This window comes from Delphinus delphis, chromosome 18 (genome assembly GCF_949987515.2).
Source record: "Delphinus delphis chromosome 18, mDelDel1.2, whole genome shotgun sequence".
Lineage (NCBI taxonomy): Eukaryota > Metazoa > Chordata > Mammalia > Artiodactyla > Delphinidae > Delphinus > Delphinus delphis.
In genome coordinates, this window is record NC_082700.1 from 68952738 (window position 1) to 68967661 (window position 14924).

General features: G+C 38.9%; 1 protein-coding gene across 2 annotated transcripts in view; it reads right to left on the reverse strand.

Annotated features, from left to right (window-relative positions):
- Nucleotides 1-14924, reverse strand: part of NALCN (sodium leak channel, non-selective) — a 280091-nt gene that overhangs the window by 250731 nt on the left and 14436 nt on the right. For both annotated transcript variants that reach the window (XM_059995484.1, XM_059995483.1), the window contains exon 6: nucleotides 4337-4491. In XM_059995484.1, coding sequence (XP_059851467.1) covers nucleotides 4337-4491 — 155 coding nt within the window. The remainder of the gene's footprint in view (nucleotides 1-4336; nucleotides 4492-14924) is intronic.

The following is a 14924-nucleotide window of genomic DNA, read 5'->3' on the forward strand; positions in this document are numbered from 1 at the left end:
CCCTCTGATGGTCTGCCTTAGAACTGACTTGATCTTTTCTTTTTTTTCAAGATACCCAATGGATGTTTTCTTTAGCTTTGAATTCTAGCATCTTTACTAAGACAGGCCTAAGTGTTGACTGTTCTCTGTCAATTTACTGAGTCAATTTGTACCCTTTTAATGTGTATATTTAAGTCTTCTTTTTCTGCAATTCTTTTGAGTTATATATATCTTGAGTATTTTTTTTCAATTTTAAATATACTGAAAGGCACATTTTTATAGAAATGGTCCTGATTCTTTTTTATTATCCTCACCTTTGACACTGATTTTGACAGCACCAGATATTTGTCCTGTTTCACGTAGGGAAGGGTGAAGTTATGCTGTGGGGTAGAAGTGAAGATTTTCACAAGTTGGGTGTGTATCGGTGTTGCTTCAGTGGTTCATACTCAGCATGCACGCTAGAATCACCCAGAGAACTTTTTAGAGCCATCTGTGCCTTCAATCACTGTAAGGTTTCGATTTAATTGGCCTGAGAATGATGCTTGAGAATCGGTGAGGTCATCGTAAGGTAGAGCCAGATTTGCAAAGCTGGAGTCTTTCCCTCATCCTAGTCTATGCTGATCAGCCGTCTTGGGGTGCCCACAGCTCTCTCTCTCCCAGCTGCCTGCAGAATAAGGGCCTCTCCTCTGTGATGCCACATGGAATTCCAGAAAACTCCTACCGTCAGCTACACAGTGATGCCCTGACTCGAAGAGAGGACTATTCTGCTTCTGTGGGAACACTGGTCATTTTATTTCATTTTATTTTTATTTTCTATAATTTAATTTTTATTGTTGAATTTTTAAACTGAATGAACGATGAACACTGGTTGTTGTAGAACGTCAGTCTTCTTTCCGCTCTGAGGTCCTCAGTAGCCAGAGTCTTTTCGGGAAGTTTTCTGTTAGACACCTGGCCCTCTGATATTGGGGTTTACAGTTATAAGCTTTTCCGAGTCCTTAAATATGGACACTGCATTTCTGTTTCTCAGTATCCTTGACGTTTGGATGATTTTAGAGACGAAAAGGTCTCTTTACTCCGCAATCTTACAATAGGGGCTCTCTGTAATTTTTTCTACCTAATGACTCTGGCTCTTAATATAGTTTTAAAAATTGAGTTTTTCAACATCATCAATATTAAATTTTAATGAGACATGAAGCTACTTATAAATAAAATTTTATAAATGCTTGAAATTCAATGTATTGCATGATAATTTGGACTAGTAAGAAAAGGAAACATGCTCCTTTTAAATTAACCATGATTACTTATATAGAGAGTACACTGGCCAAATTTAAATACACAGTTAGGTACCTAATTATCTTCTAAGTTTAGCTGCATGCAGAAAGAGATGATCACATGTACCTAATAAAATTAATTTCCTCATTTTGGTGAAACATTATCTTTTGTTTCCATAAGAACTTTCAAAATAATCTAAAACACTAGTTTGTGTATCTACACAGATACATAATATCAGGAAATAGTTACCAATTTCAATCTAAACTATAGGGACCATGTTAACATTTTTTGATTATAGTTCAAAGGCAACATTTTCATTATCTAACCATTAGTGCTACAATGATGCTGAATTCAATCATCGTTTGAGAAAAAGAAGCAAATAGACCAAATTAAGCTTGTATAGAAAGGGAAGTCATGAGGAAGAATGAACACTGCCAACAAAAGCAGACAAAATCAGGGAAAAGAACAATGAGAAAACAGCTTAATTTTCTATTATGGCTCTACATCCTAATACAAATATGACGTGTCACCTATGAATTCAAAAGGGTACATACTTTGGTCCATTAGTAAATATTTATAAAGGGTTTCCTACCAAGCAGGCATTGCTCCAGGCCCTGGAGACATGAAGATAAAAAGATGTGCTTCCTGTTTTCCAGGAGCTTAAATCCTTGGGAGAGCAATGTGCAAATAAACAGTAGAGCTACAGTAAGATTACTGCCTTTGTGGGAGCTTACCACCCTCCAGGGCAATTCCCTCCTACAGCTGGGCTTCTTAAGCCCACAGGCTTTAGAAGGAGACTTCCTTGCTCAAAGAGATATTGTCCCCTACATTAGGTGAAGCTACTGTAAGTCACAGTGAAAAAAAGATAAATCCACTTTAATATAATGCAGCAGTTGGAGTTTAGGCACAACTGCTGCATTTAAAATGGTCAGGGGGCGATTTGATTTAGCAACATGATTTTAAAGGCTTGGAGATTTCCAGTGCAAGGACAGCCTAACTCTTGAATGCTGGCCACTCTCCATCCAAGACATGGGCACACTCAGCCCCTAAAAGAAAGAGCAACAGGCTCTAACCAGCCATGCATGCCAGTCCTGCCCCAGCTGGGAGCTTGCTCCGAGCAGGTTACTAAATCTATAACGTATCTCATCTCCCACACCACACCTGTGATTTCCTGCTCATGCCTGAAAGTCACTGGCATAATCTTTGCACTTTTGAGACAGGGGGAAGGATGTAAGATTGATCCAAAGCCAGGGAAGTATAAGAGAGACAGCAAATTAAAATGCTTTACCTCTGTTGGCTTCTAAATTTTTATGAACCAGAAAACTGTATCATTGGCCAAAAGAAGAATGCCCATCTAACTATCAATACAATGCTGGAGATTTACTATGAGGGCATACTAAATATATAAGAATAAAATTTAGGGATTTATTTGCAAAATGCACTCTTTAAAAATACCAACTATTTATGCTTCTTTCAGCCCAATTTCAGAATTGTATTCAGTCCAAAGGCTGTAGCCTTGTGGTTTAGTTCATATATCTAGAACATATTCCTCACTCAGTGCAAGATCTTCACATGTTCTTTCTGAAATTCAAACACTTATCCCAGAGTTCATTATGCCATCCTGCATAACACTATCCAGGAGCTGCTAGGACCGAAGGCCAGGGTGGGAATAGGATTTATCAGCCACTCTGTCTGATGTGTGAAGGTGGATGGGCTGGGTTTGAAACAGTTTCCCTCCTGGGTAGACAGGGGTGATGCACTCTTTCCTGGCTATGAGATCCCCATTGTACAGCTGGCCCATTAAAAAGTGAAACCACACCAAAAGACAGATTAAAAATAAGTAGATTTGGCTTCCAAAAGAGCACAACCACCATCCCATTACACACTGAAAGACTTTCCTCTTATGACCTGGGTAAAAGTGTCTAGAACTCTCTTAAATGTACCTGGCCCTTAAAACTTTAAGAAATAATTAAATTTTTTCAAATGACTCCAACAACTCTGCTATGAATGTTTATGTCCACTCCCTCAGCCCCTGCCATTCATATATTGAAGCTCTAACCCCCCAATGTGATGGCATTAGGAGGTGGGGCCTTTAAAAGTTGATTTGGTTTAGACCAGGTTGTGAGTCGTGGGGTTCTCATGATGGGATTAGTGTCCTTATAAGAAGAGACCAGAGAGCTTTCTCTCCCTCTCTCCCCACTCTCTCTCTCTCTCTTCCCCCCAACCCATCCCATAAGCACACAGAGAGAAGACAGCCATCTGCATGCCAGGGAGAGGGGTAACCAGACCTAAGGTGCATCCTGGTCTCAGACTTCCAGCCTTCAGACTGGTAAGAAGTAAATTTCTGTTGTTTATGCCACCCAGTCTACGATATTTTGTTATGGCTGCCTGAGCTGACTGAGACAAATTCTCAGAGCATAAAATAATTGTTTAGAATCCCATGTTTTTTTGCTTCAATCGTGAAAGATGTGCAACTTGCATGGAATTGTAACAAATGCAATGATACCAACTAAACGGCAGATGCCAAGTTCTTTCTTTACTGTGCGTGACAGCACGTTTCAGGACTTAATAGGACAAGCCACGAATCAATGTACACGTTTGGCACATCATATTCACATACAAGCATTTCCCATACCGCTGTTATATAGTTGATGCACATTCATTAAGTATCTCATTAGCTGTATCCTGTTCCAGAATTACTTTCCGGCTCTCACGCACTCCTCAATGTCTAGTATTTCAGTTACTTAAGACTTACCTTGCCTACTAGTTAAATGTGGAAGGAAACCAAGTCTTGTTGACTCAAAGGGTTCTTTGAGTCCACAACCCTGAACCTTACTCAACAAATAGTTTTAAATGCTATAATTAAGAATTGAGAGACTTTTAAGTCTATACAGACACTGCTGAATATACATAGACACAGACTGTATGTTATAGACTGTAAGGGAGAATATATTCAAACTTACAGTTGTGTTTCTTAAAAACTACAGCCAGTCTGAACATAAAATATCAATTATACAACTATTTTCTCCATTTCATAAACATTGTAAAATAGAAACTGAAAAGGTGTTTTATCAGTAAGACAGACCTATCTCATTAAAGCCACTGTAGCCCAGCTCTTGCCTGCTAAGTCCCAGATCTTCAAGGTCCATGCATTTAAATCCTGGGGGGCACTGGTAGCCTTCTTCCAGCTCTGGTGAGCAGTGTGTATCTGGGATAGCTAAACTATTCCAGGTTACATTTCTGCAAACAACACAGAAAAGGATCAGACAATTTCAACAAGTGTAAGTGTTGATTAAAATGCATAATGTAATCATTCTTCATTAGTAACTGCTGTATATGGACACAGATTTAAGATTCCTGATTCACGAATGGTATTCACAACATTAATGCCATGAACATTCTCAAACGATACCTGATTCATCCACACAGAAGCTCTTTATAAGAACATTATCGCCATGACGGTTTTTGTCATTGAAGACCAAGACTCAGAAAAAGCGAAGGAAGGAATTTTTCTGTAGACTTGCAAGGAATGTTAACTTGTCTGGGGACTCCTTGTTACCCACAAATCCTTCTCCTACTATGGGCACAAATGTTACTTCACTTCTAAGCAACAGTAAATGATGACAATCACTCTCCACATGGTACAAAAGTACTGTAAGTCTCATAAGTGATACTTGGCCTTCTTCTGGGTTGTCAGATGTTCAGTTTAGAAAAAACACCAGATACATAAAGTGAGACTGAAGGAATTAAAGATATCACATTGGAAAGAGAGAGATTATGGGCTGATTTAGTGATAGCTCCAGGACTATTACAGGGTTTTATTTATTTATTTTTTAGGTAGTTGGTGATATAATTACTTTTCATCTTTCTGGAGAACACACTGGACATTAAGTTGATGTAGAAGGATTTAGACGTGTAATGGATTTCTTGGTAGTGAGTACAGGTAACCACTGGAAAGGTGATTGTGGAATCTCATTCTGGGACCTTAAAATGGGCCCCAAATAGCTGCTATCTGAGATGACTGACATGGCTTGTGTAGGGGCCAAAGTTTAAGCTAGATGATTCCACAAACCTTACAAACCCATGACTTTATTATAGTCATCTCCCACTGCATCAATGTTTCCAGGCATTTCCTAAATGGGGACCAACCTTAGGACTGTCTCAGTCTCCTCTGCTTATGGCCAAATTGAGGCAGATGTGTTGGGTCACATTGCTTTTTTTAATATCCTCTTACATTCAGTTGGCCACTTCCCCTTATATAACATGTTTTCTCTAGAGTATGATGCCTAACTCTCCAGGATCCCTTAGCTGCTGGAGGCCACCATGCCCATGTGCACACACACACAATCTCCTGCAAAGACATACACAATTTTACACAGTCTTACGCACACACATGCACACAATCCCTGGTAATACACTGCCCAGTTCCATCTCAGTCAAAACAAACTTCTATGTTTACTCGTTCAGGGTTCTGCTCTTTGTTAGCAGCAAGTGAGCTAATTTGTCAATACATCTCAGGGAATGTTTAAATAATTGTCATATTTTAAGCTGGTCCTTTGGACCCCACATGCAAAAGGAAAGGCTCTGCTTGTGGAAATCACCACTTGGTTGTGTCAGAAAGATATGATTTTAGGCACACACATCACTTATTTCCCCTCCTTTTACATTCTTATATGCAGGCCAAATGATGCATCTTCGCTTAAGTCTAGCCTGACTCTATGTTCTTGAGTTTGTACCCACATATCAGAACAAAGTGGTAAGGGGACTGGGCTTCAGAGTTTCAGAGGAAGGCTTTCTGGGTTGGTTCCAAGCTCTGCCACTGACTGGCTGTGTGACTTGAATAATTTTAAATGTTTCTAAACTCGGTTTCCTCATCTGTGAAACAGGGAGAGAAGCTTGTGTGAGCTTTAAGTAAAATAAACCAAGTAATGCATTCATCACAGCACCTAGCGTGTTTCAAGCACTCAATAAATGCTTACTATAAATGATTATTAGTCATTACAATAATAAAATGTAACATAAATCCTGGCATGTGAAAACACAACAATAAAGGATTCTCAAAACAATAGAAGGAATTTTGGTACGTGATCCTGAAAGCATTTTGTTCACAGAATTGTGCAGCTGAAAGAAACCTTATAGATGACCTAGTTCTTAATTCGTAAGTGAGGAAGGTAAGGTGAAGTGCTGGAAGGGGAAAGTGTACTGGCCCATCAAAATCAGTAATTTTTTTTCACTTCCAATACTTTAAAAAGACAACAGCAGCAAATATCTGACAAAAACACTCTGTCTACACAAAACGGTTTCAAAAAACATCATCTTTCAGTTATTTGGATAACTGGACTCTGGCGCCAGTCTGTTGGGTGTGAATTCCGGCTCAGCCCTTACTACATGTGTGACTTTGCCAATCTGTGCCTCAGTTTCCTCATCTCTATGATGGTGGGAAAATACTTCCTTCAAGGAGCTGTGGGGAAAATGTTACATCTGTAAAATACTTAAAACAGGCACTTGGTAGACAATAAGTGCTAGGTGTGACCTATTGTAATTTATAGTTTGAAGTTTGTACATTCCCTAGATTGAACCCCTAGCCCTGGCAAGGACAGCCTCAGTTTCCACATTTCAAAAATGGGGATGGCAATTATACCTACCTTGTGTGTGGGGGTCTTAATGATTAAATGTGGTAATGTACCACTCTCAGAATAGCACTGGAAATAAGTTAATCACTCAATAATTGTTAACTATTTTGATCATTGTCATTAACTTATAAATATTAGGGTATTTTTTCCTCTTCGATTCCACTTGTTTTTTCTTTCATATTAGTACTGATTCCCATTTGAAGCACAACCCTCACCAGCACAGATAGTATTTTGAAATCTTTTGGCTTCGGAGGCAGCAGATTTGAAACATGTTATTTTTGCCAACATCAAGCTCTTAGAGGATGCTTATTAGAGACATATTTATTAGATGATTAATTGCTCTGGAACTTACGTATCTAAAACCACATGATAAATATCCTTTCTAAAAACTGAGATGAACATCATGAGTTTCAGAATATCTACTGGTTATTTATCTTAGTTTCATCTTCTCAGTTAACAAGAATTTTATAGATTTTATTTTTATTTGTTACTGTTAATTACTTCCTTGTTCATTTTCCCTCAGATAGTCAGGATAGAACAAGAGGCTCTCTGGAATTAGTGGGGGTGAAATTCTTTTTTCTTTTTTTTTTTTTTTGAATTTTTGAATTTTATTTTTTTGTACAGCAGGTTCTTATTAGTTATCTATTTTATACATATTAGTGTATATATATCAATCCCAATCTCCCAATTCATCCCACCACCACCTCCCTCCACCCCCGCCACTTTCAGGGGGGTGAAATTCTCACTCCAACCAGCCATATCCTAAATAAAGACAATGATTCTCCCAGTCATAATAAATATCCATTCATGCTTAAGTGGGAATCAATACTTTCTTACTCACAGCCCCCTAAAGACGTCCACGTTCTCACCTCCAGAACCTGTGAATATATTATCTTACCTGGCAAAAAGGAATTAAGGTACAGATGTGAACAAGGCTAAAACTCTTGAGTTGGGGAGATCATCCTGGATTACCTAAGTGGGCCCCACCTAATCGCACAAGTTCTTCAATGTGGAAAGCCTTTTCCGGTTGTGGTTAGAGAACTGTGCCTGTGTGGAAAGGAAGGCTCAGAGAGACGCAACGCAGCTGGCTTTGAAGATGCTAGTTCTGTCCTTATGTCTCAGGTCATTCTCCTTTTCCATCTCCTCCTCCTGTAATTCACCTTCAGTACTGAGTTGCTCTGAGCTTGGTCCTTGGCTTTCATGATGCTCTCTCCCTATGCAATTAAGTCCACTTTCATAGTTTCAATTCTCTACCATCTTAGATGCCATTTTAGAGTCCCAGAGCTACATGTCCAACTGCCTGTTAGATCTCTCCACTTTGCTACACCACAAGCACCTCCAAATCTATGGACCCCATACTAAACTCAGACCCTTTGCCAACGTTCCCTCTCATCACAAGCAGCACCAGAGCACCACCATCCAAAGTGTTGAGCAATCCGGATATCTTGGAATCACCTTGATACCTTATTCTCCTGTCACCCTTATAACTAATCATCATGTTCCCTAAATATCCTCCAAAATATCTTTTGGGTTCATTCAACTCTCCATGTCCACCTCTACCTACACCAGAATCCGGCCTCCTAACTGGTCATTCTGCAGCCTCTTTCAGCCCTTCTTATCCATTTGTCACAGAGCACGTAGAGAGGCTTTTCATAATCACTGTCCTACATTGTGTCGGTCAGTGACAAATCTTTAATATGATCTACAAGACCGTGAAGGACCTGGCTCCTGCCCCTCCAAGTGTCCTAGCATCCAACCACGTTTGTCTTCCCCCAGCTCTCCATGAGCTCCATCTACTGCAGAACCTTCTCCCCTGCTTGGAAATCTCTCCTCCCATCTTTGCTTCGTTAGTCCCATTTTTTAAGCCTTCAGGGCCCAGCCTGAATGTCACCTTCTCAGGGGAGCCACCCTAAGTCACTCAGACTGGGTTAGGTTTCCCTATTAGAAATTCTCAAAGCACCCATGCTTTTCACTTCTGGCACTTGGGACCCGTGTCACTCATGTTTGTGTGGTCAACTCTTCATTGGATTCTTCCCAACTCGACTGTTGCCCAGTGTAACTTTCAATTTCATACAGCTCCGGACACAGTCTAAATTTATAGGCTGAATTTATTTGTGACCTTGGATAGACTGTGTTGTCCAGATCTTTGGTCCACATCAGTCTAGATGTTGCCATGAAAGTGTTTTTTAGATGTGATTAACATTTAAATCTGTAGACTTTAAGTAAAGCAGAAGACCCTCTATAATGTGGGTGGGCCTCATCCTATTAGTGGAAGGCCTTAAGAGAGAAGTCTCCAAAGAGGAAAGAATTTTATCTCCAGACTGCCTTTGGACTCAGGACTTCAATATCGACTCCAGCTGGAATTTCCAGCTCGCTGGCCTGCTCTGAAGATTTTGGTCTTGCTGGTCCCCACAATCACATGAGCCAACTGCTTAAATAAATCTCTTTTTCTCTCTATACGTATACACCCTACTGACTCTATTTCTCTCTGCTTAAGAGAGCTAACCCTAGAAATGAATTCCCGAAACGGACTGCTTGTTCTGCTATAGTCATGGCATGCTGGTGCGGCTTCTATCCCGGGGAAAAGCAGGCTGGTCTGGCTGAACTTGAGACATCACAATGATACTACATATGATGTCTACGAAGGCAGCTACAGTCAACATTCTTTGCCAGGGGCTGGATCGGCAGGCTCTTCATTTCACATTCACGCAGTATGTTCCGAAGTGGCAGTGCATCATCTGAGAACTCAGCCCTCAAACAGGCAGCCTTAACCACTTACTCATACAGCCCATTTAGAACTTGTCTCCTAAGCATGCGCTTCTTGGAACCAAAGAAGAATTAAAGGTTTTACTCAAATACTCTGGAGGGACACATGCTGAAGATCACCTCACATACTGACAGAATTACAGTAAATATTTAAAAGCACAGAAATCAGTGTCAAGGAGATCTGGTTTTAAACCTTGCTTCTGGTACTTCCAAGCTGTTTCATCTTAGACATCTTCTTTAAGGAAACTGAGCTTCAATTTCCTTCTCTGTAATAAGGAGTGTAAAAGTAGAACACAACTTACCAGATTGTTACGAGTATTAAATGAGAAAATAACAGATATCAGTTGTTCAATGAAGGTTATTTCCACTAACAATAAATCGGAGTCATATATTAATAATTATATTAACTAGTTACTATAATTAACATATTAATTACAATATAATAATTATAAATTAGCATTGCATATGATTATAATATATAATAAATATATTATTAATCATATTAATAATAAAATCTATATTATTACATTATCCTCTTTTGGGGAAGTAAACATAAGATCAAAAGAAGTGCTATAGTATAATTGACCAAAATAAATTACTCGATTTCTTTTCGACCCTTTTCAAACTGTAGGATTTTCTTTTTTTATCCTGAAGACTCTCACGAATGCTTTTGCTCTTTTGGTGAAAATCACACAGGTATTAATTTTTCATATGGGAGTTTAGTTGATTCTCAAATATTTTCTTTTTTTTTTTGGCCATGCCACACAGCTTGTGGGATCTCAGTTCCCTGACCAGGGATTGAACCTGGGCCATGGCAGTGAAAGCCCAGAATCCTAACCAGCAGGCCACCAAGGAACTCCCTCAGATATTTTCTTACATTTAATTTTAAACCATTATCATCATATGAAAGGTTAATCTAACTGGTGGCTCAAGTGGTCTGCATCTTTGAGATGCATGTGCACAACAAATTTATAAGAGATATATGGAGTAATACAAATATATTGCATATCATTATTTTATAGATTCAGATGAGACTGAACCCCCTGGAATATAACATCAACATAGAGATAGAAACCAGGTGTAATATGGTTTTAATTTTCTCTACGACATACATTATGAAGAGTTTATGGGGCTTCCCTGGTGGCGCAGTGGTTGAGAGTCTGCCTGCCGATGGAGAGGACACGGGTTTGTGGCCCGGTCCGGGAGGATCCCACATGCCGCGGAGACGCTGGGCCCGTGAGCCATGGCCGCTGAGCCTGCCCGTCCGGAGCCTGTGCTCCGCAACGGGAGAGGCCACAACAGTGAGAGGCCCGTGTACCGCAAAAAAAAAAAAAAAGAGTTTATGGTTACGGATGTGGGTCTGTATGTGAAATAGGTTTATGAATGTGGGATTATAACATTGCAGAGGTTGGTTAAATGGCGGCACAAGCATGGGCTGGGAGTTCAAATCCCAGCTCCCTCGTTTACCATGTGGACACATTATTTAACCTCTTTGAGGCTGTGTCTTCATCTGCAAAATGGGGGAAATAATCCTTTCAGATTGTTCTAAAAAGTAGTTACAAGCAAAATATCTGAGACATAATAGGTGCTCCACAATCATTGCTATTAATTTATTTAGAAATCTACATATATCATCAGAGTACTTTCATTTCTTAAATATTAAAGAAAATGTTTCCAATATCCAAACTTGTTCTTATATCTCCCACTTGGCAGATATCTCAGCCTGAGCCATGTAAGTTAAATAGAGCAGTCTTTTTTCATCTTTTCAAAAGAAGTTTAAATATTAATCAAGAAGACTTCACAGACCTTTGCATGAATTTGAGGCACTTATGATTTTACATATTCTACAAAATCCTCTCTTGATAAATCCATGGAAATTAAAAATTAATATTCTAAGTCCCATGTTTCTATTTTTAATTCTTCTGACCTCTCCATTTTTAAAAAACCTCGTTATGTTGTGAACGGAATTTATAAGACAATCATTCATTTATTTTATAAGTACCCTAAAGGGAAAACTTAAAAATTTTTTATTTGGACCAGCAATAGAAAACTGCCCCAAATCTGGCTTTATATTGTCTCTGGTCTAAGTCTTAGTGATATTTTATAAAATACCACCAAGTCCTAAAAACTGCCATTGGGTGGGGTAACCATAAAATGTATTGTCCATACTGAGGCTCTCCTGAGATCACAAAGGAAGTTATTAGTAATTACTCTGCAGCAACAGGGATACACCAGGATTGTCCTGGGTGCCTGTGACGTGTGGTCCCCTACCTCTGGGTCTTAAAGCTGATGGTCCAGTCATTACAAATATTCACCCAGACTCGTGGTTGAATCCTCTCTCCACATAGTAAACTTTTATGAACTTAACATTTACATTTCCTTACCTTAAAGCTTTTCTAATTATCTCAGTCTTGGGGATGAGATGTCATTATTTGATACTAAGCTATGAATAAATTTCTCTCCTTTCTCAGGAATGATAATCAGGTGTCAGGTAAATCTTCACCTTTTCTATTTCACCTACCAGCTCCTTTTTACACGTTCCTCTTTTAGCTTCAGGGAGATTTCTGCCAGCACGTTTGGCATTTTGCAACACCTGTTTCTGCCACAGGCCACTGCCCTCCTCAGCTCTCTTTAGGATATGAACTGCCTTGCTTAGTCAAATCCCATTACTTCTTCCATAATTGCCTTAGGTCACAATTCATTACCAGAGAAGAAGCTAAAGCTTTACTAGTAATGCTACAGAGGACACAGCTGAGATGCCTTTCTATCTGCTTTATAAGAAATCAGCTCCATTCAAAAGCAAAATTCCATGTATTGAATTCCTTCCTTATTTATCCTGTTTGCTTCACAGATTAAACATAATCAGTTCTGGAGGTCAGCCGTGAAACCTAGGACATACAGGTTTCTGAACAGGCGCATCTCTGCCTGAAAGCTCTCCTGTTATTAGGCTACAGTGCACGCAAATTAAGCAGAGGTTGGAACAATTGTTAAAGGATGATGATGAAGAGAAATGAGGTCATGACAGCAACTGGCAACACTTATCTCTGGAAACACAACCATCATACCAAAGCTTAATATCTGACTCAGAGATGTTTATGAGAAATTCTAGTTAAGAAGCAACAAAAGGAAAGAAAAAAGTTGGGAAATTCTTTTAAATGGGGATTTTTATATGTTTCATTCTGACTTTGGACACTGTTTGAGTCTCTAAAAAGAAAGCAAATTAATGTCTGGGCTGGAACTAACGGTAAAACTGTATTGACGGTTTTTCTGCTAATAAGCGAGACTTTAAAACTCAGTTAACACTGAACTGAAAATATAAAAGAAAAATGGTGGAAATGATTGGTCCTTGAAATAAGTCATCAAACTTATGAAAATTGTTTTCATCAGTAACACTGCTCATAAAACCATGTGGCCAATTACGTATTTTCTTCTCAAATAGTAAATTAAGAATCACATAAAGAGAAGGCAAAATCCATGTGTGTGTACACAGCCATTGGGCAGATTTTACAAATATAAGAAAGAGAAAACGCAGACGTCTCCCTATAACTGCTATGTCTCTAGTAACTGAAAAGTCTGCCAACACGTATGAAATTCTTCCCAGTGCACTCCTTTTTTTTAGGATAACGTAATGAGCTGGAGCTAATAGAATATGAGAGGTCTTTTAACATTTTTTTCAGACACTCATTTTTGAGAACAGAGTACAGCATGGAGCTGGCTAAGAGGACTTACTGAATGATTCAAAGACCATGAGTTCAGATGACACTCATACCTGTCTGCCCTATTTGTATTATATTTTCTATGTCAAAGTTAAGTTTGCAGCATGATGCCTGATCTCCTAGCTTGGTTAACAAGTTTGAGAATTCTTGCCCTTCAACTTGGTTTTTAATAAAATGGGAACTCTAAACCAGCCTCTTAAACTCACTGCGGTTAGAACACAGCTGCTTCCTTACCCAGAAGCTTTCTCTTTTCTTCACTTCTACGTCTATTGTCTCTGCCCACACGATATTTTTCCACCCTCATATTCATTCATGGAACAATCTAGACATATTCTACAGCCCACATACATTTAAAAAAAAAAAAAAACTACCTACAGGTTTCCTTCCACGCATTTCTTCCCTCACCCACACAAGTCAACTCCCTTACTCACCACTTCCTTCAACTTTCCTATCCTGTGTTTGTACTAATTCACTGCTATCCTCTGCTTTTAAAGTTGCTTTTCTATTTTTTAACAATTTCTCCTTTGTCACTTTTAGCAACTTGCTTTTCTTCCTCTGTTCTTTTTTTATTTCCTCTTCTTTATCAATTTGTCATAAAGTTGTCATTATCTGTCTAAATATAACACATTATTAACCATGCCATCAATAAATAGTTACTAAGTACTTACTCTGTGCTAGGATACTAGGTACTGACCACAGGGAAATGAATTTTATCGACCTTTTCCCAAATGTATCCTTAAGGACCTCACAGTGTAATGAGGAAAATAGGGAAAAAAATAGCTGTGAGTGCCAGAGTGCTAATTCTAGCAAGATGGACTACATTAAATTTAGCTCCTTCCACTACAAACAGCTAGATCTGTTGGATAAACACTAACATTTAAAAATGCATATCTGGGCTTAGAAGAAAGAAAAATACATTCCAAAATGGCAACATATAAGAGGAAACTAAAAACTAGAGGAAGGGAAATAAATGAGTTGACTAAATGGTGGTCTCAATGGGGACTAAGTACCCAGTAGCCATGAGCTTGGGTTTCAATGCCTACAAGAAGCAGAAGGCAGGGTCCTAAGCCCATGTGAGTCTGGGAGCGGGAAATGGGACTCCCAGGCATACAGACATATTATAATTTAAACGAGCTCCAGAGCGTGATATTGGTGAAGGGATCGTCAAACAGGTCAATCAGGCACAATAGAGATTATAGTTACAGACCCAAATATAGACAGGGAATTAGTAAATGAGAAACGTAGCGTTAAATTCTGTGAGTAATGACACACAATAAATAGTGCGGGGAAAACTGCCTTACCATATGATGAAAATCAGTTGTAGTAAGGTATACGTGACATACAATCTATTGCACATATTAAAAAGAACAGCTTGATAAATTCTGACATATGCACAGAACCACACTCAAGAAAATGAACATACTGACTAATCCCAAAGGTTTCCTAGTGCCCCTTGGTCATCTCTTTCTCCTACCCTAACCCTTATTTCCAGGCAACCAATGATTTCCTTTATATCATCATAGACAAGCTTACATTTTCTAGAATTTTATATACATAG